Source organism: Gymnodraco acuticeps, unplaced genomic scaffold (assembly GCF_902827175.1).
Source record: "Gymnodraco acuticeps unplaced genomic scaffold, fGymAcu1.1, whole genome shotgun sequence".
In the NCBI taxonomy this organism is placed as follows: Eukaryota; Metazoa; Chordata; class Actinopteri; order Perciformes; family Bathydraconidae; genus Gymnodraco; species Gymnodraco acuticeps.
Window position 1 is genome coordinate 305879 of NW_022989977.1, and position 26859 is coordinate 332737.

At 41.3% G+C, this 26859-nt stretch overlaps 1 protein-coding gene across 5 annotated transcripts in view; it reads left to right on the forward strand.

Moving 5' to 3' along the window:
• ephb6 (eph receptor B6) overlaps window positions 1-26859 on the forward strand; it is a 41408-nt gene that overhangs the window by 1918 nt on the left and 12631 nt on the right. For 4 of the 5 annotated variants that reach the window (XM_034211414.1, XM_034211409.1, XM_034211410.1 and 1 more), the window contains exons 2-5: window positions 11123-11187; window positions 16299-16571; window positions 18131-18300; window positions 18386-18681. In XM_034211414.1, coding sequence (XP_034067305.1) covers window positions 11125-11187; window positions 16299-16571; window positions 18131-18300; window positions 18386-18681 — 802 coding nt within the window. In that variant the 5' untranslated portion in view covers window positions 11123-11124. Of the gene's footprint in view, window positions 1-9452; window positions 9504-11122; window positions 11188-16298; window positions 16572-18130; window positions 18301-18385; window positions 18682-26859 lie in introns of those variants that run through there. The other variant, XM_034211413.1, reaches the window with a different exon arrangement.

Sequence of the window (26859 nt, forward strand, 5' to 3'; positions counted from 1 at the left end):
CAAACACCACGAGAGAGTCTGATTCATTCAACATTTTTATGGAAACCACCTACAGCTTGGGAGCCTCTGAATAATTACCACTTTTCCCCCTTACTACTACCGCCCTGTGCGCATTAGTTTGTGTGTTGTGTTGTGTCTGAGTGCATCTCTATGTTTGCATGTGTTTATGCAGATGCTTGCGTGTGCCACTGTGGAAGCACTTCAGATAGGACTTAGTTGGCATGGAAGTGCCAGGTGCGTGCCGCGGCCTAACAAGCTCTGGCAACAAAAGAATATGGAAATTAGGTGGGATACAAATGAATAATAACTTGCATAACTTGTTTCTCTTTGCCTATGTATTTGGCACCCCCTCCCGGGCCTTCATGTCACTCATAATCTCACAGATGTGACAGCACGAGACCCCTGGTCCCTCTCCGGTACTGTTATCAGTGCCCCTTATGTCTCCACAACCTCCTCAATGAATGTGTTTGCAGTTAACGATACACGCTTTGTGGAAATGTCTTAAAAAGTGCAGGAGTGAGTGAGCGAGTCTGGAAAAGCTGAATTAACTCCATCTATTAAGTGCATTTTCAGATCAGAGTGGGCTAACATTAATTTGATGACTCAAACTGTCTTGAAGTGTGTAGCTGTGTGAGTGTGTATTCTTATGTGACTACCTATACATAGCTCCTGCTCCTACATCCTCTATCCAACACTTGAGAAGGTTTCAGCAGTCAGCACGCAAATTATTTTCAAAGGAATTGACTGCACGATGGAAGGAGCTGCACCTGTTCACGCTCATCTCCCATTGGCTTTAGTTTACTGCGAGGTGTGCCTCAGTAATATAACAGAGGTAACTTATATGTCAGCCTCATACCACAGATTTGAGCTGTGTTTGTAACAGATGGCCTGGACTAAGATGAGACAGAATGATAGAGAGGGAGATAGGCGGCCCAGCGTTAGTGGCCTACTGACTCTGTTTGTGTAATTGAAATAGAGTTCCTCATAATACAGTATTAACCCAATAGCATGACCGTCCGTCCATATAAATCCACATAAATTGAAACATCAAGTTATGTCACGAAGGGAGGATTTGGCATCTGCCTCAGCTTTCACTGCTGTAGAAGTCTGTCTGGACTGACTAGCTATCTGATATGATTGCTGTCGGTCTTTAAATTGTTTATTGTCTGTCTACTGGATCCACCACTCACAACCTCCTTTCTTGTATGCTTTCACACCACAAACCATGAATAAGTTCAATTTTTGCCTTATTTCTTGTTGTTAAGAGTATAAAAGATCTGCCTCTTTGCATGCAGACAAACTGCTGTGTTTGAGTGACAGGGGTGCGATTTATCACTCTAACTAGCTGCCTGTAAGTGTTGAAGCAGTCGCCCACATGCATTGTTGATATGAAGTACTGATATGAAACCACATGGTGCACCTCTTAATTGTTGGGTCAGTGTCTAGGATTGCATGTTCACATTGCATTAACACACCGCTCTGAAGGGAAGGGCTGTGCAGAAGGCACACCTGATGCCCCTCCAGCACTTCCTGTCATGGATGAGTAAATTAATAGTGATGCTCACTGAGCTATGCCTATGCATATCCTCAAATTAACCTTGTATCATTAGTGGAGCTTATGTCATGACCTGAAAAGGAAATTAAATTAGATTTTGCCAAAAGGCAACAGTCTGCACAAACTGTAGGCTAAAATGTTTACCATTTACAAAATTGATTTAATGTTGTATGACTTTCTCTGCATAAAAGTCTGGAGACAAGTTGGTTGTGAAAAGTAACTAAATACTCCAGTAGGCAACTTGAATTGACTTTGAATTGACTCAGAGGATATTGTGCTTTTTTATATTTATTTAATTTATCTGATTTTGTAGTGTTATTAAACCAATGGTTTCCAGTGTTGGGCAAGCTAGCCAACCAATAGGCTACATTAGTTTGCTTTTTTACACATAAGGCCATATTCATTGAAAAGGTTAACATCACTTTACTCATAACCATAGACTGTATATATAAACTATATATCATAACTAACGCTGAGCAGCAAAACAAAGTAACGCGTTACATTACTTGTTTTATAACTTCCGTTACTTCCCAGCACCGTAAATGATGTAAAATCACCTGTTGTGTAACAATTAAAAACAAAACACAAATATGTTGCTTTGAAACATAAAAACAAAGACATTGTGCTTTGACAAGTAGTAGTCAAACCATTTAAGATTTAAGATTCACTTACCATCCAGCAACTAGCCTAGTCCCGGTGACTGCACACAAACCCCGAGGAGTCCGGACTTCAGCTTCACGGTTATACCGCCTTAAATGTTGAACAAACCTTGGTAAGTAACTCCTGACAGTAGGCATATCCGTGGCAAACGTTATTAAGAAAGCGAAGAACATATAAATATGTAAACTGTATAATGACCAGGATTCGCATTTCGCAAGGTTTAGGCTGAAGCTAACCGTCTCAACCGCCTGTGTGAAGCCAGCACCACCGGAACCGTCTATCACCTGAAGGCAAAGAGGCCAAACTGATATTAAACACCACCAATACATTTTCAGGAAATTAAATTGAAAACAAGATAAAAAAACAGTGGTGTAACTCAAGTTCTGTAATTACGTACACTTTTGAGGGACTTTGCTTGAGTATTTCAACTTTTTTCTACTTTGTACTTCTACCTAAATTGTGTACTTTTACTTCACTACAAGTATAAGTATATACTATAATATTCTTTCACACACACATACGGGTTTTGGGCCGAGGGCGACACCGTACTTCCGGTATCAACCATTTCACGCGAGGTGCATACAGAATATCATAGTCGATTGCCTTAATCAATATAGTCAACCCTAAAATACCACATATATGCATTGGCATGATAATATTATTGTGACAAGTGGGGTATTCACCTGGTGTTTCCAGAAGATAGACGTAGATGCAGCCAAAATCGACCGAAGGCCACTTTTGAGGGTCGTAATTCCATACATTGTACATCCAACAACCCACACAGCTCTAGTTTACGCTGGTAACGACCTAAAGCACACCCCTCAAGTCCAGAGATGTAATCCGAAGACATGCAGCCATTTCTTCGGTCGTTAATTCAGAAAAAAAACCTAGTGCGCTCTGCCTGGCTACATCAGCTAGCTGTTTATATTAGCATTGCCAGGATTTTTGCACCTCCAGAAAAATGGCGTCTTTATAAAAAAACATATGGCGCGCGTTGCATTGTGGGTAGCTGTGACGTCACTGTGTGTGAAAGAATAGGCTACTCTAAAATAAATGTATTACCTAAGATTCACAAGCAAATGCAGGCAGCAGCAGATAAAGTAATTACAATTGACTGCACCTTTACCAGCTTTGATAACACTTTAATGCATCAATAATTATAATTCAAACATATAATATTATTCTGAAATTGGCCAATCTGCATAATGGTTGGGTAGGCCTACTTTTACTTCGGGCACTTTAAGTATATTGGAATCTCGTACTTTTGTACTTTTACTTGAGTTACATTTTGATTGCAGGAGTTTTACTTGTAACAGAGTAAACTACATCTGGTACAGTAGTTCTACTTTTACTCAAGTAAAAGATCTGCGTAGCTCTTCCACCTCTGGAAAAAGAAAACACAAAATCAGCTCTAAACCCACACAATAATTAAACAGTAAAATATTTTGCATAGAGATTTTTGCATTTAATAGTTAAATATAGATCCACTATTGACAACAATATTTGAAAGTTTTAAAAAATCAGATTATGTATAGGCCTATTGGCTGCTAGTAAATGAAATAAAATACAACCATGAAACTTAAACAATGTTGATATTATATTTGTAGGTATCATTGCAACCATTGGCCTACTAAAAGTTGGCCTTTTAGGATTGAAAGATCAACCTCCTAGTGCTCTCTGGTGGACACACTTTGTTATGAAGGAACGGAGTTACCTCAAACCCATTTTGGCAGTACAAACTTTGAGCAATGTTGACATTCTCACTTTAAGGTCATTCAGACCATCCGTAGTGCCGTCGATTGTTTCTGGCTTACTGGATATGAATTAAGGCAGATTACTATCCTTGATCCTGGGTGTTGTAAGCCGCCTTCTCAGGACATGATGAATTAGAGAAAGTGTGATAAGAAAATAAATGGCATGCTTCTCACAGTGGGAGTGCAGCAGGACGGATGCCACTAACAGCCCTGAAAAGCTTCCTGTCTGTCCCTCCTGAATATGCACCGAGCTGCAGAAAGAGAGAAATCACATGCTGGTGTGAAGTGGAGTAGGCAGCATCCCCATAATTTACACAGCAACACTACACTATGACCAGGCGTTATTTTTAGCAGTGTTTTTTTGCATGTAATTTTAAAAAGCAACATCATTTTCGAAGGGCCGTTGGGAACTCTATAATTCCTCAAATGACTCGCATACGTATGTGCCATTTGAGATACCAGAGATTGACGCTTGATGCTTTGAGTCAGTCAGTGTCGAGGCAGATAGTGTCACAGACAATACGCCTGTGCAGACAGGCAATGAGTTTGGGCCAAAATGTAATTAAAAGATGAACATGTGGCATGGACTGCTGGGACACAGGAATGTAGTAGTATGGCGTTTTGAATTTCATATTAAATCTGCACTTGGCAGTCTGCGTGTTGGCAAAGGACTAAACAGCGTTAGATCAAAGGTTGATTGTTAAAGGGTCAGTATTCAGAATGACACAATGAGATTACAGTGACCTGATCTCCTCAGATTTACATTCCTTCTTCTTAGTGGCTGTTAAGGGTGGAGATGGTAATGAAAATATGTTTGTAGCAGGTTTTGTGACTGGAGAATTCAGTGGAACCGTTTGTATTTTTGGGGCCTTAAGTTTGATTTTATATTTCTGCTATGCACACATGACTTTTATCTAGCACATTTTTGTCTTATCACATTTGACTTTAATCCCCACTGATCAACATTTTGGATCTAATTTGTTTGTTCGAAAATATTCTGGCACACGACACCCAGTTAAACTTCAAATGGTCGTTTTTACATTTCTGTTTTTATATGGATAAATAAACAATATGTAGCACGTTTATTTGTGAGCTTTTCATCCACAGGAAGATATTGTTACTTTGGACAGAACCCCCTGTTTCCAGTCTTTATGCTAGACTAAACTAATGTTCGCATCATATTTTACCGACATGAGTGGTGTCCTCCTAAAATGAGTCCGAACTATTCTTTTCTTTTAAGCTCTTTTTTAAATGTGTTATTATGCCACATCATTTCACTTCTTGTGAGTACAACCAAGTGTCAAAGAGAGTCTGTCTGAAAATGTGGGTTGAATGTTTATTTAAACAATGTTGCCTCGCTCTCTATGACCTTTTACTCTGCCTTCTGGGGTAGGCGTTTGTAAAAACGAGGTCAGAAAACACGTCATACAAACTCGTTGTTTCATTAACCCGGCTGTATCTCATAGCAAAGAGATATTTCCCAAATATTCAATTATTTCTTTAAGATGCAGTTCCCCAGAACCACGATGGTTAACATAATGATGTTATTTTGCAAAAGTCTCGTAATCAAAAGGAGATTCAGTTTTAGTGAATCGTCCTCCTACCTGTGCCTGTTGCTGCTTGTTTGTGTGACTCATTGCAGACGTTGCTCTGTCATCTAACCTGGTTTAAGTGCTGTTTGTTGCAGCTGCACTTTCATTCAGCTTAACCACCAGAGAATTTTTGATAACTCCCTTTGACATGTGCATGCTTATTTCTGGAATAGCGTTAATCCCCCTCTCTCCTCACTCCTCCACCCTCCTGCTGCCTCCCTGTCTTGGCGGATCACTCTCTCGCTGTGGTTGTTTGTAATGATGGCTTGGTGTGGGCCCTGTCCTTCACTGACTGTCTGTGGGTAGGAGCATCTGGAGAATATAAAGAATGGGTGGATAAGTGGACAAAAGACAAAACATGACCTGACTACTGCTGAGAACGCTTTCCTGCACTGTGGGAATTTTTCGTGTGTGTTCAGTGTTCCCCTATATACAAATAGTGGCGGCGCAGCTGCTAGGGGGCGCCAGCCAGGTACCCAAAAAAAAAATATATATATATATATATTTTTTTTTTTGTACTTTATTTATTTTTTATATTAAAATAATAATAAGTGGCGACCCTTTTTCGTTTTTGATTGTTTGTTATGTGGATTTGTAGTATTTGTGTTATTGTATGTTCAATAAAGGTGTATTTTTGCTAAATCTTGAGACATTGCCACATAACTGTAAGTGATGAAAGTGGGGGATGTTGGCTTATCAGGCGCCCGCAGCTCACAGCCAAAGTGCGAGTGTGGGAGCAAGGGAGAGAGAGAGAGAGGGCGCATCGGTACCGGCGCTGTTGTTATTAGAATCTGGTGCTAGCTGCACTAACGGGTATAAGAAGTAGATGTTTCTACAACCATGGTGAACGAGAGCTCTCCTGTCAGACTGAGAGGCTCAGTGAGGTAAAGGACTCTCTGAGTGTTTAGATAGTTAATTTTAGTCTAAGTTATCTCAGTGGGTCTCAAACAAATATGTGTTTACAAATTATGTAAACACATATTTCCAAGGCACTCCTTTATAATTATTAGGATAAATAAAAACAGGTTTGAAATCATTCCAATGTATACTATAGGACAGTAAACCAAAAATATCGTTTAAAGTTGGTGAGATACAAAAATATGCATAAATTAATAAATGTTAACTGGTAAAATAAGATATAAATGAACAACAAAAATAAAATAAGTTACATTTTTACTTGTTATTAGCTATGGTAGGTTATTGGTTATGTTCACATACTTATTTGATTATTAAAATGTAAACATATTTTTTCATATGGGTGTTTTAGAGTTGTACCCCCTAGATCAGGTCTCTAATAATTCTGCTCAAAGTGCACCAGATTGAAGCATTTTACTTTAAAATGTTCAAAAAAATCTTCACCCCCGGACCCCCCTAGAGGATGTGACGTCCACCCCCCAATTAAAACATGTTCATACAATACATTTGAAGCCAATTTTTTCAAGAGCCTTTCTTGTGCTGGCAGACACATAGAAACAAATTGGCGGGGCGCACTTCGCACGCACACACACTAAAACATTTCACGTGCCTTAGCACCGCTGCTATGACTCCATCCTAGGGGAAACACAGGTGTTCCTGTTACCCGCTGTTACCCGTGAGATCAGTGACTCTGTATAGTCTTTACTTTGATGTTAAGGCATATTACACTCTCACACCTCTCTGGCCTGCGTTAATATTAACGCAGACATTTTTTGTTGGGTGTCAGTGAGGCTCTTTTGCCTAGAAAGTGTGCAGTAATGTGGCATACATCCGTCGTCAAAGAGGCGTGATACGAGCAACAGCGCTACACTTTGCGTTGGAGAGTGTCGTTGCATGCATGGCCACACAGAGAGGCAAAGTGTTGGGCAAAGAGAGATGGATGGAGAGAGGGTCACTCAGCTGAAGTGAACACTCCAGCAGCGGAGAGGGGACAGTCGTGAACTAATGCAGGTCGCTGCTGCACAATGGAAGAGAGCATTTACACCCACGCCTCACACAGAGAGAGAGGGAGAACGTGTGAAAGTAGCACATTCATATGCACAAACACAATCCTATCACCCTCTTCTCATTCCTATCTCATACTCCCTTTTTATATTCTATTGTCCACTCTTTTTCTCTCTCTGTATCAAAGCGTTTCCCAAACAAACAGCAGAGCTGGCATCAATAATGGAGCACAGCATATCTCCTTTATTTAACGTAGAGAAAGGCCTTGCCTGTTGTCACTTTTTAGATGAATAATACACACATGCAGAAAGGACAGAGATGAAAGGGACAAGCCACAAGATGGAGGTAGAAAAGGGGAAAGGTATTGAGTAAAGTGAGTAAAAGACCGGAGTGGAGTATGAAGACGTGAAACATGGCGTGCATTAACACAGCACTCAAGTCCAGATTGCAGACTCAGCACTTCTCCAAACTGTCAGGGACAAACTTTGAGTGTCTCGGTCCTCAGATGGACCAATGACAGAGATGTTGGAGCGCAGTTGTTGTCGGAACGAGAGTTAAATAAAGGAGCTTTTACTGCCAAGCGGACCTGCCAGGAAATGCCCCTCCATCTTTTGTTCAACTTTTTCTCGCACACACACACACACACACACACACACACACACACACACACACACACACACACACACACACACACACACACACACACACACACACACACACACACACACACACACACACGATCTGGTCATGATGGCTCGGCTCAAGCTAATCCTTGAAAGGTGTGTGTAACACGGCACTCTAAACGCTTATCTTAGGATGTCTAGGTAAATTATTCAACCTACTAATATCACGCAATGAGACACGCATCAGAACATTCCTCCATGTAATCCTCATGTACAGGTTTGTCGCAGGAAGAACAGGGGCAACGTGAGGAACTGGGGTCCCCAAGGCCTCACAACAAGAAGCTAAATAGTAAAGGCTTAAATATTAATGTCAAAATAGTTTGCTGTATATTATTTATGCATGACTCTGCCCCGAAGCTGAGGGTTAATTGAATTTGGAATGACACGTATGCAGCATCATTACTGTGTGTGTGTGTGTGTGTGTGTGTGTGTGTGTGTGTGTGTGTGTGTGTGTGTGTGTGTGTGTGTGTGTGTGTGTGTTTTCTTATCTGATATAAATAGGAGGCTGCTTAATGAGGTCAAAATGCATGATATATGAGTGTGTGCATTTCATGCATGACATGTTCATACATAGAGATCATTTCTTATTTGATAAATGGAGAAGGATTTATGACAGAAGACAGAGATCTTGAAAAGCGAGTCAATATGCCATTTCCATGTCATCGCACATGCTGACAGGTGTTTCTATGATATTGTCCACCCTATTTATATTAATGAGGTTTGGTTAGAGAAACTCCTTTCTTTATGATGCAGTACAAAGTACATATTTCCTATAGTTGAATCACCACCTCTCTTACATTATAACCTTCATTAAAATGTATTGGTCGAGTGTTGTATTAGACTTCATTAGATTTAGCTAGGTGTAACTATTAAACTTCTACTGAGTATAATATTCTGCTACAGAAATGTCCTCAGACAAAGCAGGAAATGTGTGTGCCACTAATGGAAATAACTGTTCTTCTGAAAGGCTATAGACATCATGTCTTTGTGGATTTACTCTTCTCCCTGTTGCTGATTTATCCTGATCGGCTCTGCAATTCCAGCCGCCAAGCTATCCAGACATACGCTGCACTAAAAACTATTTATTCTGATGCTTACGGACGCAGATAATCCGTAGCTGCCACAGTCCATTTGTATTATTTTCTCAACACAAATGATATCACTCCAAAATCCTGGAGGATTTGCATGAAAAATGTGTGAATTTATGAAGATTGACAAAAGACAAGCTAGTGGGTGAAAACAGACTGACGGGGGAGGGGGGGGGGGGGGAGTGCTTGTAAAAGGAAAAAAAGAGGATGGAAATGGAGGATTGAAGGACAGATTTGCAGGGTCTCCATCTGTGAGTATAATCCTAAAATAAAATCTGTTTACGACACAGTCAGAGAACAGAGGGGTGTTAGAGAATTGATGTCATAGGCTACAAATGATATCCGTTGGATTTATTAGAAAGACAGAGATTTAGTTTGTCCGTGTCTGTGTGTCGAAAAACCTGTTCGCCTAAGAAATAAAAAAGTCACGGGTGTTTTGGTGAGACAGGGGACCGTTTCAAATCCCCTCCTGTGTGTGTGATGATTATGTAGATCATATATTTGTGTCTCCCTTTGTCCGCTTGTCAGAGAGAGAATAAGAGATTCTTCTTCTCTCTAGTGAACGATTGTGTGGCTTGAAATGGAAACGAAAGCATTGAAATTGTATGATGACAATGACAATAATAATGTATCTGTAAACAGAGGCGGATGGATGCTTCCTGTCACAATGGAGTGTGACAGACATCAGACACTGTCTTTATCTCCATTAATTGTATCTGTGTGAGCATCCAAACCTGAAGTCTGATGTTTCCTCCACCTCTGTGTACACAGAAAAAGTTTGGCATGCATTCAATCTGCGGCTCGTCAACAATACTGAGCGCCAGACTGAAGGAACGGCAGCCACCAAGGTTTTGAAATACTAATGGAAAATTCAAGGGCTTCAGTTTCGTGTGGGTGGCTGCCATGTGTCAGCACGCAGCACTCAGCATTAAAGTCACTCTGTGTGTGTGATTTCTTTGCCAGCTTGCTGTTTTACAGCACTTAAATCTTAAAGCAAATTATGGGGAAAATAAATATACTCCGACAGAAATGTGGTGCTCCATCACTGAAAAATAAACAACTGTCTGTTAAACCTGAAACAATAGGAAAACAAACAGTGAACACATCACTCGGTTCCCTTTGGGCATAACTACAAGAAGCATCAGCTTGCTAAGTTTTTATAAAATGTGACAGTAACTGTTATGGCCTTTTAAAGTTGGAAAATCTGACCTTTAATGGGTTTAATCCGTTCAATTTTTTAAACATCAGAACATTGTGCCAAAGTGCATCATCCCTCAGAATCACTTATTAGATGTGACGGATGCACACAGCTGGAGCACTCCCTGATTTTATTGCACAGGGGAGAAAAAACCTAACCCTTCAAACTGTTTGTGATTTAAAAAGAGACTTTTTGATTCACCTCCCCTCCCCCCCTTACAAAATACTTCACAAAGTTCGTCTCAACTTGAGCACATTAATGTTTTAGCTCCTGATGGCATCACAGAATCATCACACAGTCTGTGATTCAAGCCTTGAGAGAATATCTAATGATTGCAAATTCTTTTTCACAGTCACTTATTTTTTAACACTTGGTCTGTTCACCCCCAAAACGAACATTTGTATATCAATTACTCTCTCCATGTAACCCTTGGATTTGTGATAAAAGCCACTTTTTACCAACAGCAAAGGCTTAGCAACAAATCTGTGTACAAACTCTAGCCAACTCATGCAGTGTAATCCAAGTCTCATGTATGCTCACCACTTCCCAAGCAATTTCCCTAAAGCATACTATTAAAACACTAATCTGAGAAACTCTCACACCTTTGCAGACAGCTGTGACACATTGTTGGTCTGTTTCCTCACACCTTGTCTTTGTCTCCTCACCTGCCAGTGATGCTGCTGGACACAACAGAGTCTACCTCAGAGCTGGGCTGGACCACCTATCCAGACACGGGGGTAAGCAGGGAGCTCACTCTCTCAATGTGCTTTCCAGCTGCAGTCATGTTGGGGGGGGCCAATCAAATGTGGTGCACACATGTTACACATGGTTACGCTCTAAATGTGAGGTTATAACCACGTTGTTTTTTGGGCTTTGTGGTGGAAGTCTAACGAGGGATTAACACTTCAATACATCACAAAGTTTAACGGTTACTGTCCTGAGAGGATGGTAAGGAAGACATCATCTGCTGGTTATTTTTGTATCAATTAATTTGTCAGAAAATAGACAGATAATCCTACTAACAGTCCAAAACCCGTTAATGTTAAATTCAACATACAGAAAAACATACACTGTTAAATGTAAGAAGCAGGAACCATCAAATGTTTGAGATCTTTATTTTAAAAACGATTAATTTACTTAGTTTAGTGATGAGGTTTTGTGTAAGATTTGTTAAGAAAATAATTTGTTATGTACAATGGTTAAAGTTCTTGTTTTCAATTAGTAGGAAAATAGGATTACACACACTCTTTATTGTGTGTTTATTGTAAAGAAACAAAAAAACCTTTACCCTGCCAACAGATCTCTCAGTAGATATGTTGCTCCTGCTCCCACATGTCCTAAAGTCCTAAAATAGAGTACAGGCATTCACATGTCAACCCAAACACGATCGATGTAGTCTGCCTCTTGCTTGCTGGCACATTTTCTAAGCTTGCATTGATTGAAATGATTCAAAATCACAGCAGGAATAAACAGCAGGCTCCCAATAAAGCTTCTCTGCTATTTGTGCTGCCGATAAGGAACGTTTGCAGACAGTTCCCAGCTTGAAGATGATGAATAAAGACATAAGTGTTTAGTTATGCCCTATGTTCGGGGTTATAATCTTGCTGGATTTCTGGCAGCTTCTGGCACACACAGCCTGAGAATGAGAAAGTCCCACCTTGCCTTCAAGACACCCTTGAGGTCTAAACTGCTCTTTTTTTTGGGTCTCCACTGTGTGTTTTCATCTGTGATGAGATTGCAGTGATTGAGCCATAGATCCACTATTCTTGAGCTGCTTTTTATTTAAGGTTGTCGCGCCGCCTTGAGCTGTGTAAATATGTGCGGGTGTGTGTGAGGTTTCCATGTGTGAGTGCATGTGGGCTTGTGTGACTGTGCCAGGGTCAATTCCCGGGTCAGTTAAATCCACTCATCTGTGAGTGATCGGGGCTCAGTTCTAATATGGCTCATAATTACACACACACACACATCGTCTTCATTGTCATCATCTTTGAGATAATCAGTGAAACTACACGTGAGAATCTGCAGAGCACTACTTGCTAATGTGCAGGAAATTCCTACCAGTTCACAACAATATTATTCCAAGCCTCCATCCGTGTATGGACGTTATGTGCAAACTGATATTTAAATTAAGAGTACTATACAGTGAATGAAATGAAAACAAGTCAGGAGATCTTAACGCTACATTTATACATGCTAGTTTTGGCAAACAAGTGAGCAAGAATATAATGTTGGCAGCTCACAAAGAACAACCTAAAAATACAGCAGTCTCAAACCAACATCTGGCGAGCATAGACACTCACAACGAGCCTTTTATCTCACCTTACACTAAAGTTTAGCTTTACACGCTGCTATTATCACCCCAGTCTGGCTTCCATAATTGTACATGATGTCTGCCTAATTAGGGCCTCATGTGTGTTAGGAATTTGTGAACCATGATGGCAGCTGCTAATAAGAGGCCATCCATTTTTGTGTGTGTCAGGGAGTTTGTGTGTGTGTGCGTTTGTCATGTGTGTGTGCACGTTCGTAAGTCAAGGATTTGCATGTTTTTTTGTTGCTTTTGGTCCCTGAGAAGTGCTTCTGAGATGGAGATATGGTTATTTGACCCGGGGCATCAAGCTGAGAGAAGTAAAAAGACAGACCAAGAGAGGGGGGAGAGAAAGAGGGAGGTTGTGTGTGTGTGTGTGTGTGTGTGTGTGTGTGTGTGTGTGTTTTTTTTTTAACCCATTCCTCGCTTTTCTCTTCACATCCCATCTTTTCCCGTTGCTTGAGGCTCTGTGGATATTCTTTTCTGCACTCTCCTCCTCCTGCTTCTTGCCGTCTTTCCATTCTTTTAATGCACCGACAGGCAGCCCCTCTCCCTCTTTGTCTCTGCCTCTCTCTCTCCCTCTTTTAATCTTTCCTTCCTTTGCCCTTCACAGTCCCAGAGCCACTGGGTCTGTGCTTCATATACTTCCTTTTATCCCCCCAACTCAATCTCCACTTTGCCCCTTATTTCCCTTCAGTGTCAAACCAGCAGACTATAGACTTCTTACGGTAGTGTTTTTCTCCCTACCCTTATTTTCACACACTCCTCCTCCATTGTGTGTTTGCTTTGTGTGTGTGTGAACATGCATATGTCTTGGTCTATCTGTGCGTGCCTTTCTCTGCTTCTACGGGTTAGTGTGTGTGTGTGTGTGTGTGTGTGTGTGTGTGTGTGTGTGTGTGTGTGTGTGTGTGTGTGTGTGTGTGTGTGTGTGTGTGTGTGTGTGTGTGTGTGTGTGTGTGTGTGTGTCCAAGGCCTTACCCCTCCCAGTGCTCTGTCACTGGAGAGATTGCGTGGCTTTCTGGCATTTCAGTTCAAATCACGGAGATGAGTCGTCCCTACTTTTTTTCTCATTTCTTTCCAACGCCACATCCACCCCTCCTCCCCAATCTGCCCCGTTTTTTGGTCCTTTATTCTTTCTTCATAAGGGAGGGAGAAAATGAGACGGGGAGCAATAGGGAGGGAGAGGTGGGGGGGTGGTTGAGGTCAGAAAACAAATGAAAGCTGTGTTTTTTCACAAAGGTACAGTAGCAAACTGCACGCAACGCCCCACACAGATACCGGCAGATGTTCTACCAGATGTTTTGCCAAGTCCCGGCTTTTTCGTTAGATCAGAACTGAGTTTATTGACAGGTTCGTTAACACGTACAAGGAATTTGCTTTGGTGTATGGTAATGCAACCATAAACAACAAAAGGAAATATATTGTAAGTGAAGGACAGAAAGAAATATAAAAGAAAATAACGATTTAACATTAAAAGAAATGAATAAAGACAAGTATTTACCCCAAATATAAATATACAAAAGAAACAAAACAACTTGGTACAGTGAATACATGACAATAAATGAAGCCCCCTCACACAAATTCACTCTCAGTTTACTATGCTCTGCCCGTCTGCATCCCTTCATCTCACATGTGCTCTGTGTTTTCCCCTCCATACGATCCCCCTCATCCCCATGTCTGACAAAGAGTGAGTCACAGCCCTGGAGAGAGTAAACTGGCCTTTCACTCCATTAGACTGACAGCGCCTCAGACTCTATCTATCTGCCCACTGATCTTATCATTATTCCGATTGGACAAAATATGAATGCTCTCTGTCGTGTGGGATGCTACAAAGGTTTTGTCCATACTGGCTGTCAGAAGCACACAGAGAAAGAGACATGAGCATGCAGAGATGTACTAACATGCATAGAAACAGAAACACACACACGCCAAATGCCCCCTGATATGGTGTCAGGACCTTTTGTCCTCCTGCCATTGTTACATGGAGAATAATGATGATGAAGCCTAATGCATAATTCCTCTGTGTTTCAACAGAAAAGGCCCTGCTTGTCACTTAGGGCTACACAGGCTTAAAGCAGAGCCTTTTTATCCTTGGATGCGCCGTACTGTATAATTGGTGAAACTAAACCCCTCTCCTACATTTACATTTTTGACTCAGCTGACACAGTCTCATTCAGATCCGTGTCTCTGCACTGCCTGTTTTTTTTTCTCACCATGAAGCCACAAAACAAAGCCATTTGTGCATCTTGAAGTATTCAGATTCCCTAAAATACGACAAAATCTGCCCATTTTATTACACAACAGCTGCCGCAAGTGAGACACACAAGTGTCCGCCACCTGTCAAATGTGAACAATGATACACATACAAATGCCAAACCAGTGCAAGAGAAAAATGTACCACATGTCACATTATCAAACAGAACTATTGATATTATAATACATTATTCTTCTTCTCTAACATATTGGAAAATACCACTTCCTCACACATCTAGTGTCTGGCCATGAAAACAGTTTTCATTGTATTTGTTGAGAGAATTTGAAATCTCTGATATGTCCGCGTCCTTCCCAATATAAAGGAGGTGATTTTTATTGTGTTTGTAGTGTTCAAAGCTGTAGAAAAACCCTTTAAAGATAATTCAATACCAACATGTCTTTTCAGGAGTGTCCTTGTTACTCCGGATAACAATAAGAATGCATTTATAAACTGTTTTTATTGTGTGCCCTTGTCATGAAGAAATATTCTTTTTGAAATGTGTCAACATGGCGTTCTGAGTATTATCCGGAGTCATCAGGACACGTTTTCTGAAGGACTCTTTGATGCTGAAATGTGTTCAGCTCTGAAGATGAAAACGTCCATCTGTTGGTCTCAGACCCAGCTGTAGTGTCTCAACAAATATTGGATGAATTTCCATCAAATTAAATAGACAATTTTCACTTATCTAATTAAGTATCTACTAAATTATTAGTGGCATTTAAGACAGAAATTAATGCTCTCTAGACAATGCGTCCCATCGGTCCCTATATGCGTAGGGATTTTTCTGAAATGTGTTTTGTCTGTGTGTTAAACGTCTTTTGCTCCAAGTGAATTACTCAAGTGGTATAATTAACTACAGGGTTCATAATCATTGATAATGATTACCTAAATAGACAGTGGAAAGTCTATAGTGGATAACTAGGACATAGGGGTGACCTACATTCCCTAAAGAACAGTGTTTCACTCGTATATTCAATACCAACGTGCGTGTTACATCAGAACAAATCAAATACTCTATTATACTTATCTAACTAAGGACTAAGATGTCAAATAACAGCTGGTAATGTGGGTGCAAGGACAAGTCCCACATGTCAGCAACACCAGCAATATTTACCTTGTAACATGTAAACAAGAGATAAGGAAGATTCATACCAATGGACACTTCATAAACACACCAGGGTTTTTACAGTTCACACAGGCTGATTCTAGCTCTCCCTGTCTAACATCATATTTCTGTTTTACAAAGTAGAGTTTACACAAGCTCATAATATTGTTTCTGTGCCTCTCAGTGGGATGAAGTCAGTGTCCTGGACGACCGGGGGAAGCTCATACGAACATTCGAGGTCTGTAATGTCAACCAAAATCCCCGTGTGCAAGACAACTGGTTGGCCACGCCGTTCCTGTCCCGCCACTCGGCTCCACGGGTGTTTGTCACCCTGCGGTTCTCAGTGCGGGACTGTGCGAGCCTGCGATCACCGTCACCCACCTGCCGAGAGACCCTCACCCTGTATTACAAACAGGCCGACACCCAGAGAGAGCTGGAGAGGACCTGGGCCGTTGAGGTGACCAACATTTTGTATTATGCTGTTATTAATATTATGTTCATAACATTTCTCTTTGGCATTTTTGGTTTTATTAAAGTTGAAAAAGCTAAAGTTACAGCAACATCAAATACTTTTCTTAAGTTTTAAAGGTGCAGCTCAACATCCTCATTAGAATTAGTAAACAATCGAAATAACTCCTGTTATCTTCAGACTAGGGCTGCACGATATATCGTGTCGTGACGATAATCGCGATATGAGCATGCACGATATTCACATCGCAGGATGTGCGATTTAAAAAAAAATGTTGCTGCTTGCTACAAAAGGAAAACTTGCGCGGCTCTCATGTACAGCAAACCACCAATCACAATCAAATCTCCAAAGCAAACGGACCTGGTGATTAAAGGTAAAAACTCTGAAGTAGTTTCATGTGTTTCTCCAGGGCAGTTCGGCGCTGCTAACCGAGCTAGCTCAGCTTGTTGCTCTGATAACTTAAGATCCAGACGTCCGTGACTAAAATCCTTCATCCGGTTAAATATAGTTAAAAAAATACCAATTGTATAGCATTAAAGTTCAAGAAAGGATGGTTTGCGGGGAAAAAAACGGTATTTTCTTCAATTCCTGTATGTTTTCATATCGCAATATATATCGCAGGGGGAAAAAAATCGCAATGTCAATTTTTTCCAATATCGTGCAGCCCTACTTCAGACACAGATATAAGTCAAAGTAACATACCATTTTCATTGATGTTAGACTCAAGTTACACCAACACAGCAAACCTTTCATCATCCCATGACAAGGAGTTATTGTTCAATCATCCTGATTATTGTGAAGCTTGTGAAGAAAAGCTGTTGAGATTGATGGCCTCTTTAAGCACAAACTTGTTGAGCACTGTGGTTTACAAAATGCAAAAAACGTTCCACTGTGGTCTCCAGAAATTGTCTTTCACTCCCACTAATTACATATTTAAGGCATGCATTATAAGACAGTGACCATGTAACACTCAGTGCAGGACTCAGTGTTTGGACTAGACTGTCCAAAGGTGTTTTATTTATTTATGTGAGTTTTTTATATGGGCCTTTTTTTACTCTGAAATTGCATGAGCTGTGTGTGTAGTCGCAGTCACGGTGGGAGGTATGATGTGTTTGTATAGATGAATGCATTTCTCCTGAGGGAAGCAAGATGCTTTTAAAAATGCAAATCAAAGCCTGATGAGGAATCAAAGGAGAGTCAGGAAGCACTGCAGCGCTGAAAGTCTTCATAGGGACTTTAGCGCAAACCCCCACTGGGACCTGCATACATCCAAGTCAACGTTTACTCTTCTCACGAAACAACTCTTTGCCTGGGAAAAATACAGCGAAACTCTGAGCTAGTTTTTAATGTCATTTTCTCTCTTGTTATTGCACGATATATTTCCAAGCCTTATCCATCTATCAACGAGCTTATTTTAACCCTCATCATTTCCTCTTGTTTCCTTCCTGTGACCACACATTCTCTCCATGCCATTTTGTTTTTCTCTTGACCACTAATTATCTTTCTCTCCACCATCTGCTGTCCGCTATGTGATTTCCTCACCACAGCCGTCCAACGGGGAGAAGGAGAACAGAGAGGGCTGGGTGAAGATCGACACCATCGCCGCTGATAAGAGTTTCTCCAAAGTGGAGCCCAGCTCACCTCACCAGTATCAGCCCGACAGATACAGCCGCATCAACATGAAGACTCGCAGCTTTGCGCCGCTCACGCGCAATGGGTAATGTGCTGCTCATGTTTGACTAACATCATCACTCCTAAGGGTCTGAATGTTCTTCATCCTCTGACGTGACCTTTGTTTGCAGATTTGTCTTGGCCGTCGTAGACAGTGGAGCGTGTGTTTCTCTCATGGGGGTGTCTGTCTTCTACCGGCGCTGTCCTGCCACAAGCATGTACTTGGCGTCGTACCCGGCAACCCCCTCAGGCGCCGAGCCGACGGCCTTAGTTCCCCTGAGCGGCACGTGTGTCCCCCACAGCAAGACGCAAGGAGGCACGCCCCCTCGAATGCACTGCAATGCTGAAGGGGAGTGGATGGTTCCTGTTGGAGGATGCGTGTGCGATGAAGGCTATGAGCAGAATCTCAACGGATCGGCCTGCTTGGGTAAGTTTGAGGAAAACAGCTTGACATTTCAGCATCATGACCATTTTGTATGTATAGAAGCCACAGTATATCAGCCTTTTTCTAATGGTTTAAAAAGCATTCCAGTTATTTTCTAATGCACCTCCATGATGTTAGGTGAGAGACATCATGTCACGCAGCACCAACTGAGATATCCAGACTTGTGTCTCTACTTGGCTCCTACACTTCCCATCATGCAACTAGTTTAAGACTCAAGTTCATAATGCAGGTTTTCTGTTAAACAATTATCATCTTCAAGTTCAAGCTGATACACACAGTGGTTAGGATGAACGACTGTAAGTCATTGATTTTTTTTAAATGCCCTAATATTCAACATAACCTGTTGCTAAATATTGTGGGATTCCCCTTTAAATGCACAAAGTTGTGACTTTGTTCTCGAGAACACATTTGATATAAAATGACGAAAAGCTAATACCTGTGATCCGTCAACTTTTTGTGCCAATGTTTCTGTCAGTTCTCTTCTTGGTATTTGCTGAGATACGAAGTGTCTGGATCAATACTGGAAGGAGCTGCTGTCACTCTGATACACAACTGAGTTTGATGTAGAGACCAGAGGGAAACGAGTGCACGCAGGTCGAGTGGGGATCAGATAAGAAGGGAAGAGACAGTATTGTGTCCATGCAGTGCCTTTGTGGTGATGTAACATTTGCATATAGATTCTGTCATAAATAAAACAGACATGAAGTCGGCAATACAAAGCTGCTTTATGGTAATTTATGCTAACTTTACTGTAGATGAGAGGAAAGAGGAGGGGAGGGGGAAAGAGGAGATAGGGTCAGCAATTGCAAAACTGCTCAAAATTGTTTTTACTTCTTAAAGCGGGTGTGAGTGTGGAAAAAAGTAGGAACAATTTGAGCAATTTGAGCAATTTGAGCGATGTCCAGACGGACAGCAAGGGATATGGGGAGAGTGCAGGAGGAGGGAGAGAGAAAGGGAGGGAAAGAGCCACAGTGAGAGGGATGTGACACATTTAGGTCATGGCGATGTAATGGCTACTCGTCTGTGAACAAGTGACAGAAACCGCAGGGGGAGAGAGGGGGAGTGGAGGAAAAAACAGGGAGAGGTGGAGGGAGAGTGAAAGATAGGGGGATGCAAGTTAATGACTTAAAGAACTGAGCATTGCAAAAAGTCCTGAGTGCGTGAAGGAAAAAGAGTGGAAGTGTGTCCATTTGTGTGAAGGTGTGAGGACGCACAAATGTTTCCTGCTGAGATGCTGATATGTTCGTTCCACATATGTCTGTAAATGCCGGGATTAAAGTGAAAAACTGAAGTCCACCAAGAATTTCAATGGCCATAATTGCTCCGCTCCCTCGCATTGGGGCCCTCAAAGTCTAACTCCCTTCATCACAATTAATCCTCCAATCCTGCCAAGTCAGCTGTGAGATGTGTTCATGATCTTTTGCTTTACATCTGCATTCTGCACACCACTTCTGTTTGTCCGCATTTGATTGATATTTACTGACAAATCAACCCTGAAGACAGCTCATCTGCCAGAGCAAAGGCTTCCACTGCCTGTCTATGAGCGATCTGAAACATCGCTGCCCAAGCTGCTTCGGCTTTTTGTTCCAACTCTCCTTTGATTATGGTTTGTTGATCACTTCACTGAATAATGACGTGGATTGGCATGATCACGTTGTTGTCCTCTCTGGCTCCCCGGGATTATTAAGAAAAGAGGCAGATGGTTAACTGGCGATGCAGTCATCAGGAATTATTAACATTACATTACATTACATTACATTGCATTTAGCTGACGCTTTTATCCAAAGCGACTTACAATAAGTACATTCGACCAGGAAGACACAACCTTGAAGAAAACAGAATCATATAAGTACATCAGGTTTCATAGAGCCAAACATTTCAAGTGCTACTCAACTGGCTTTAGGTAAGCCAGTCCTATAATAGTATAAAAGTGCTTCGTTAATAGTTCTAACGCTCGAAGTGGAGTCGAAAGAGATGAGTTTTCAGTTTGCGCCGGAAGATGTGCAAGCTATCTGCCGTCCTGATGTCAATGGGGAGCTCATTCCACCATCTTGGAGCCAGGACAGCAAACCCATGTGTTTTTGCTGATGGGAACTTGGGTCCCCCTCGCAGCGAGGGCGCAACGAGTCGTTTGGCTGATGCAGAGCGTAGTGCACGCGCTGGGGTGTACGGTTTAACCATGTCCTGGATGTAGGAAGGGCCAGATCCATTCGCAGCATGGTAAGCAAGTACCAGTGTCTTGAAGTGGATTCTAGCAGTTACCGGAAGCCAGTGAAGGGAGCGGAGGAGCGGAGTGGTGTGGGAGAATTTAGGAAGGTTGAAGACCAGACGAGCCGCTGCATTCTGGATGAGCTGCAGAGGTCGGATGGCACATGCAGGTAGACCAGCCAGGAGGGAGTTGCAGTAGTCTAGGCGTGAGATGACGAGAGCCTGGACCAGAACCTGAGTCGCTTTCTGAGTCAGCTGGGGACGTATCTTCCTGATGTTGTAAAGCGTGTATCTGCAGCAACGGGTTGTAGCAGCGATGTTTGCAGTGAAGGACAGGTTGTTATCTAGGGTCACACCCAGATTCCTTGCAGTCTGAGTCGGGGAAACAACTGAGGTGCCGATGTTGATTGTTAGGTCAAGAGTGGGACAATCTTTTCCCGGAAGGAAGAGCAGCTCAGTCTTGTCAAGGTTGAGCTTGAGGTGGTGAGCAGACATCCACTGAGAGATGTCAGCTAGACAAGCAGAGATGCGTGCGACGACCTGGGTCTCTGAGCAGGGAAAGGACAGAATTAATTGGGTGTCGTCAGCGTAGCAGTGGTAAGAAAAACCATGCGGGCTAATGACTGATCCGAGCGAGTTTGTGTACACGGAGAAGAGGAGGGGACCAAGAACAGAGCCCTGAGGGACCCCCGTAGTTAATTGACAAGGGTCGGACTCAGACCCTCTCCAAGTCACCCTGTAGGTACGGTCTTTCAGGTATGAGGTGAGGAGGGAAAGTGCAGAGCCTGAAACTCCAAGTTTTTGGAGAGTGCGAAGGAGGATCTGATGATTATTAACAGTTTCCTTGTTCTCTCCGCACCAAACTTTCGTAACAACTTAAACTTGTACATTTTGTTCTTGTTTGAATTAAGCACCAACGACATTTAATAATAGTACTACATTAGTAAATGATAGACTGCACTGAACTGGTTGGAAACTATAATTACAGACGTTCTGCACATTGTTTATCACTTCTGAGAATAAAAAACACAGTTAACTGACATTTAATTCCACTTAAAAGTGTGTCATCTTAACCTGCATGCATCTCATTATACACATTATTTAGCACATTAACCATGACCCTTTCAGAATGTATTTTCTGTCTTTGTATTGAGCATCTTGCTATTTAACTAAATCATTACAGGGAGATTTAATGCTGTTTGATGTGACAAACTGCAGCTTTGCCCCCTAAAGCTAGACATGGTTTTTAAGGACCAATACATTACTGGAGATTCCTCCTCCTCTTGATCTCATATGAAAAAGAAAATCACCGTTAAATGATTGCCTTTAACTACACACGGCTCTAATAGCTTTCTATTTTGAGAGGCGCATAATGTGTTTTTATTTGTGAAAGTGGATTATCATGGCAAGGACTTAAGACTCTAAAACTGAAGAAATAAGGTAGACTGTTGTGGTTTTGTCTTTTAAACTCCTCCCTTTATCATTTGTTTTTGTTTTTTAATCAAAATCGAAATGCTGATTGTTACATGCAGATGCTTGACAGGTATACCCACTTAAACTAGTAAAAACATATAGATACAGCTCTAATGTTAAATAACCAAAACATATGTAACTTTAACTGAAAAGTTTGTGTTCATGTTTGACCTTTTTGATCACTGTGAGATGATTGACAACCTTTTTTCGACTTAAAACATGTAATCACAACTTTTTTCACACGTTTTAAGTTCAGAGTATTTTATATGTTTGAAAATTAATCACTTGAACTGACATCAACACTTGCGAAGAACTAGTGTGAAAGCTACATTTGGTTGTTAATCTACTACATGTGTGATGTCTTATTATTCTGATAACTCAGACTCACCAAAACAACACTTCACCATTTGGCCTGATGATGAGTTAAATAGCAAACTGAATATCAAGAACTTACAAAATCACAGCTGGCATTTTGGCAGCAAGGCATTAAAAGATCATTCTTAGATTATTTATGAAGCTGTTTATCACAAGAAAGTCTAGAAAGAACATTGTGCTTCAGTATATTTGCTGTGACATTCAAAGCTCAGTTTTTGGATGAAAACTCGCATTCAGTCTCCTGAAAAAAGATAAGGACAGATGCAGACGACACGCAGCAAATGTCTGATGTTTTCATCCTTTGACATTTGTATCCCACAAGGGAGACGAAGAGGCGGAGAGAACAAGCGGAAACACGACCGAGCATGAGACACAATTACACCTGTTCAGCCAAACATGAAACAGTCCTTTAGTTTTGGGCTCCCGGAGCTGGTCCAAGCTGGCAGTACGTCCCCAGACAAGCTCCTTCCCTCCGTTTGATTCCTCTCAAACATTAAGCCACTGTCGAGGATTTGGGAAAAGGATTAGTCGCGAATGTTCAAATGGGCTCTGAGTACATTTGGACCCGTGTTGGTATTTTTCTGTTGCGGGCCACTGGCAGTGAAATATTCATCATGTCAGTTTGTCCCGTTTTGTCCCCCAGAATGCTCCCTCTTAGCACAGACACATCCACTAGCTATCCTCAGGCACATTAAAAACAACATTTAGCCAAGGGGAAAGTAAAATTGCATTTAGGATATCCTTTTGAGTGTGATGGGTTTTGACCAAACAGCATGGATAGTTTACTCTGAGCAGACAGGACTTTTCTTCCACTCCTCTTCTTCTTCTTCTTTCAACACTTCAAGTTATTCTTCATCATAGTAACCCACCATCATATGCCAAGTGGATACATGTTAGCCATGTTGTTGATAATCAGTTGCTTTTTCAGACAATCGATAATAAAAGTCAAGTTTGGAGCAAAACACAGTTCAGTGAAATGATCAATGGGATCCAGTATTGACTGTTTGGTGGACTGCGCTCTGGGGGATCAGCCAGGCGATGACATTGCATCTGGAATATATAACATGTTGGATAATCAGAGCAACTACTGCATTGATAATCAGCCTTTTTAATGTTATTTTATCCATCTTTTTTGTTAGCCAAGATGTTTTTGAACTCAGGAAGGCGGTAAGGATTAAAAAATGTGGCGTATTCACATTCAATTTAATACTTTTTGTAGGTTTTATTTCCCTACGTCATGTTAAAGGTTGTTTCATAGAATGCCACTGCCAGAAACATAAATCTGGTCTTTTACGGTTATATATCAAATGACAATGTGCCAATGTGAAGGGTCACTTGTAGTCACCATCACCCTACAGAGAATTATCCCCCGGCTTCAGCTCAGCTGTTTAGCAGCCTGTCAACATTACTGTTTTGATGCTCTCATAGCATCATTTCCAGCAGGAAGCAGCTGTTTTGAGCGAAAAAGCTCTAAAAACTCAGCGTTCATCTGTTCTCGACAGACAGCAGACACACACAGTTAGAGGTAGGGACTAGTGGAGCTAGTAGAAGCTAACGAGTCACATTTTCCTCGTGGGAAAAACCTAAAGAGAGTTAAAAAAAGAATGAATGTGGACTTACATAACACAGAGACACAACTCAACATATTATTAACTATTGATAGAATACAATTAATGTTTCTCGGTAACTACTTGCTTATGTTTTATTTAAATGCAAAACTATAATGAGGGATAAGGTCATGCAAACATCCATTTGAAAGAAACAAAACTATATATATATATATATATATATACAGATACAATTAAAGCTCCACATACTATTGTATAATGTGTGCTGTGTCATCTCTGAATTGTTAATTTTCAAGACTTCGATGGACAAAAAGCTGCCTCATTATCTTTTTGGACCTTGCAATATCCAGTGTGTGAACTACAATATGTCCTTTACATGATATGGAATTTAATATTGTGCACTCATTTTTCAATATATTGTGAGAAGAGGGAAAAGCTTCAGTATGGCTCATTGGCTACTGCTACTGGTTTATATGAGCATATCTAAGGATTGCTTGTTTTCACACATGGCTTTGTGCGGCTGAAGCCTACAGTATATAATGCAAAGGACAATACTAGATGAACTCATACGATTCAGTGCCTATCAGTTGTTTTTGTCTGCAGTGAATGACAGGATTTAGATAAAGAGAGGAAGACATTTAACGTTGGAACCACGTGTACCCACATCTCAGTCTGGGCACATCTGTGAGCGAGCTTATGTGTGTTTGTGTGTCCGAGAGAGAGGGAGAGAGGGAGGGGAGGGAGAGAGGGAGGGAGGGAGAGAGATTATGCTGCAAGCCAAAAGAGGGAATGAGCACATGAAGCAGGGAGAGAGAGAAAGAGAAAAAAGAAATGGGGTCAGTGATCTACAAACCCAAGTATTATGTTAACATCAAGGTACTCATCTCATTGCAGTTTTCTATTTCTCTTCATCTCAATGTTAGTTTCAATTGGATTTATGTTCTTCTCTCAACACGTAGTAATTTGATTTGCAGGTAGACTTCTAGGCTAATCCTTTCCCCCATGTAATCCACTTAATAATCCATCAATCTTCTCTGTGTTATTGTGTTTTTTCCATTTAATTTCCCCACTCTTAAAATTGTCATGGTACTAGGTACTTTCTGACTTGTCAGTAGATCCGTCAGATTTGTTAGTAGAGTAAAGCACTTTGAATTGCTTTAAGTCTGAAATGTGCTATATAAATAAATGAACCTTTACCTTAGAGCTGTAATGTATTAATATTTTAATTTTATCATTTTCTCAATTTACCAATTTATTATCACGTTTTTTAAACATTCCAAAATAACCGCTCATCTTAATAACCCAGAGCCAAGCATGACATCCTTAAAGAGGTGGTCTATTTGGCAGAACAACGGTCAAAACCCCTCAAATATTAGTTAACGATGATAAAGAACAAGAGAAAAAAGGAAATCATCCCATTTGAGAAGCTACGTTTTTGAGCCATGAATCTATTAAATGTAGCTGCAGATGTATTTTATGAGTAATCAGTCCTTGTAGGTTTGTAATGTAAACAGGTGACATGTCATTCAATCACTGCCTCTTGGGTTTACTGATGTATGATGTAAATGCATCTGTGTCTCTGCTCATAATGGTCCTGAATTGTCGACTTTACAGCTGGGAGATGGATGGTTGTAGGCGGAGCGGGGGATGGGGGTTGCAGATCAAGCCAGAGGGCAGAGGACTTGTGCTCTCATTGGCTGCTGTAATCAGGTGGATGAAGATGGAACGAGGAGGAGGAGGAGGAGGGGGGGGTTGAGTTGTTGCCGGAGCTCGTAGGGCGATGAGAGGCTTTGTAGCAAAGTCATGTTTCGTGTCAGAGCCTCAGAGAACACGTCGGCTAATGTGCAGCAAGGACATTAAAGACGGAGGAAGAAGGATTTTCTGCTCTCCTCTATCTGTGTTTCTGCGTTTTTCACCCATCATCTGGCGCTCATATACATAATCCAACCGCTCATCCTACATCCATCTCACTGTTCACTTCTTCCCCTTTTCCTAGTTTATTCTCCCTCTGTGGTCTTTCAACATCCTTTTACTTCTCTCCGTCTCCCCCTTTTCCCCCTTCACACCTGTTTGAAAGCAAAGTCAGCTCCCTGAGACGAGTGAGAACACAGAAAGCCTTTTATATGTTTATTCTTTACCCTCTTTCACTTCTTTCCTCCTTATCTTCTACTCCGAAACACCATCGAGTATACACACATGCATCCACACACACATACAGTGTGTCAAATTCTATAAATCTTCTCGACAGGGTTATATAAACAAGGTACGGGGTTCACTCCCACTGACCTTAAGGAGCATACACACACACCCACACACAGACATACCGGTAGATCCACTCTCATCCTTTAACGCTGTTTAAAAACATATGAGAGGATCCTTCTTTAAAGATGCTGGCTCAGGTGTTTCCTGTTGGGCCATTTTCACACTCAAAGATGCAAGGAAGCATCTCTGAATGAAAATATACACACTCACAAACTCCACATTTAGCTCATGGATAAAGGTACCTCTCTTTGAACGACGCAACCTTTAGTTGACA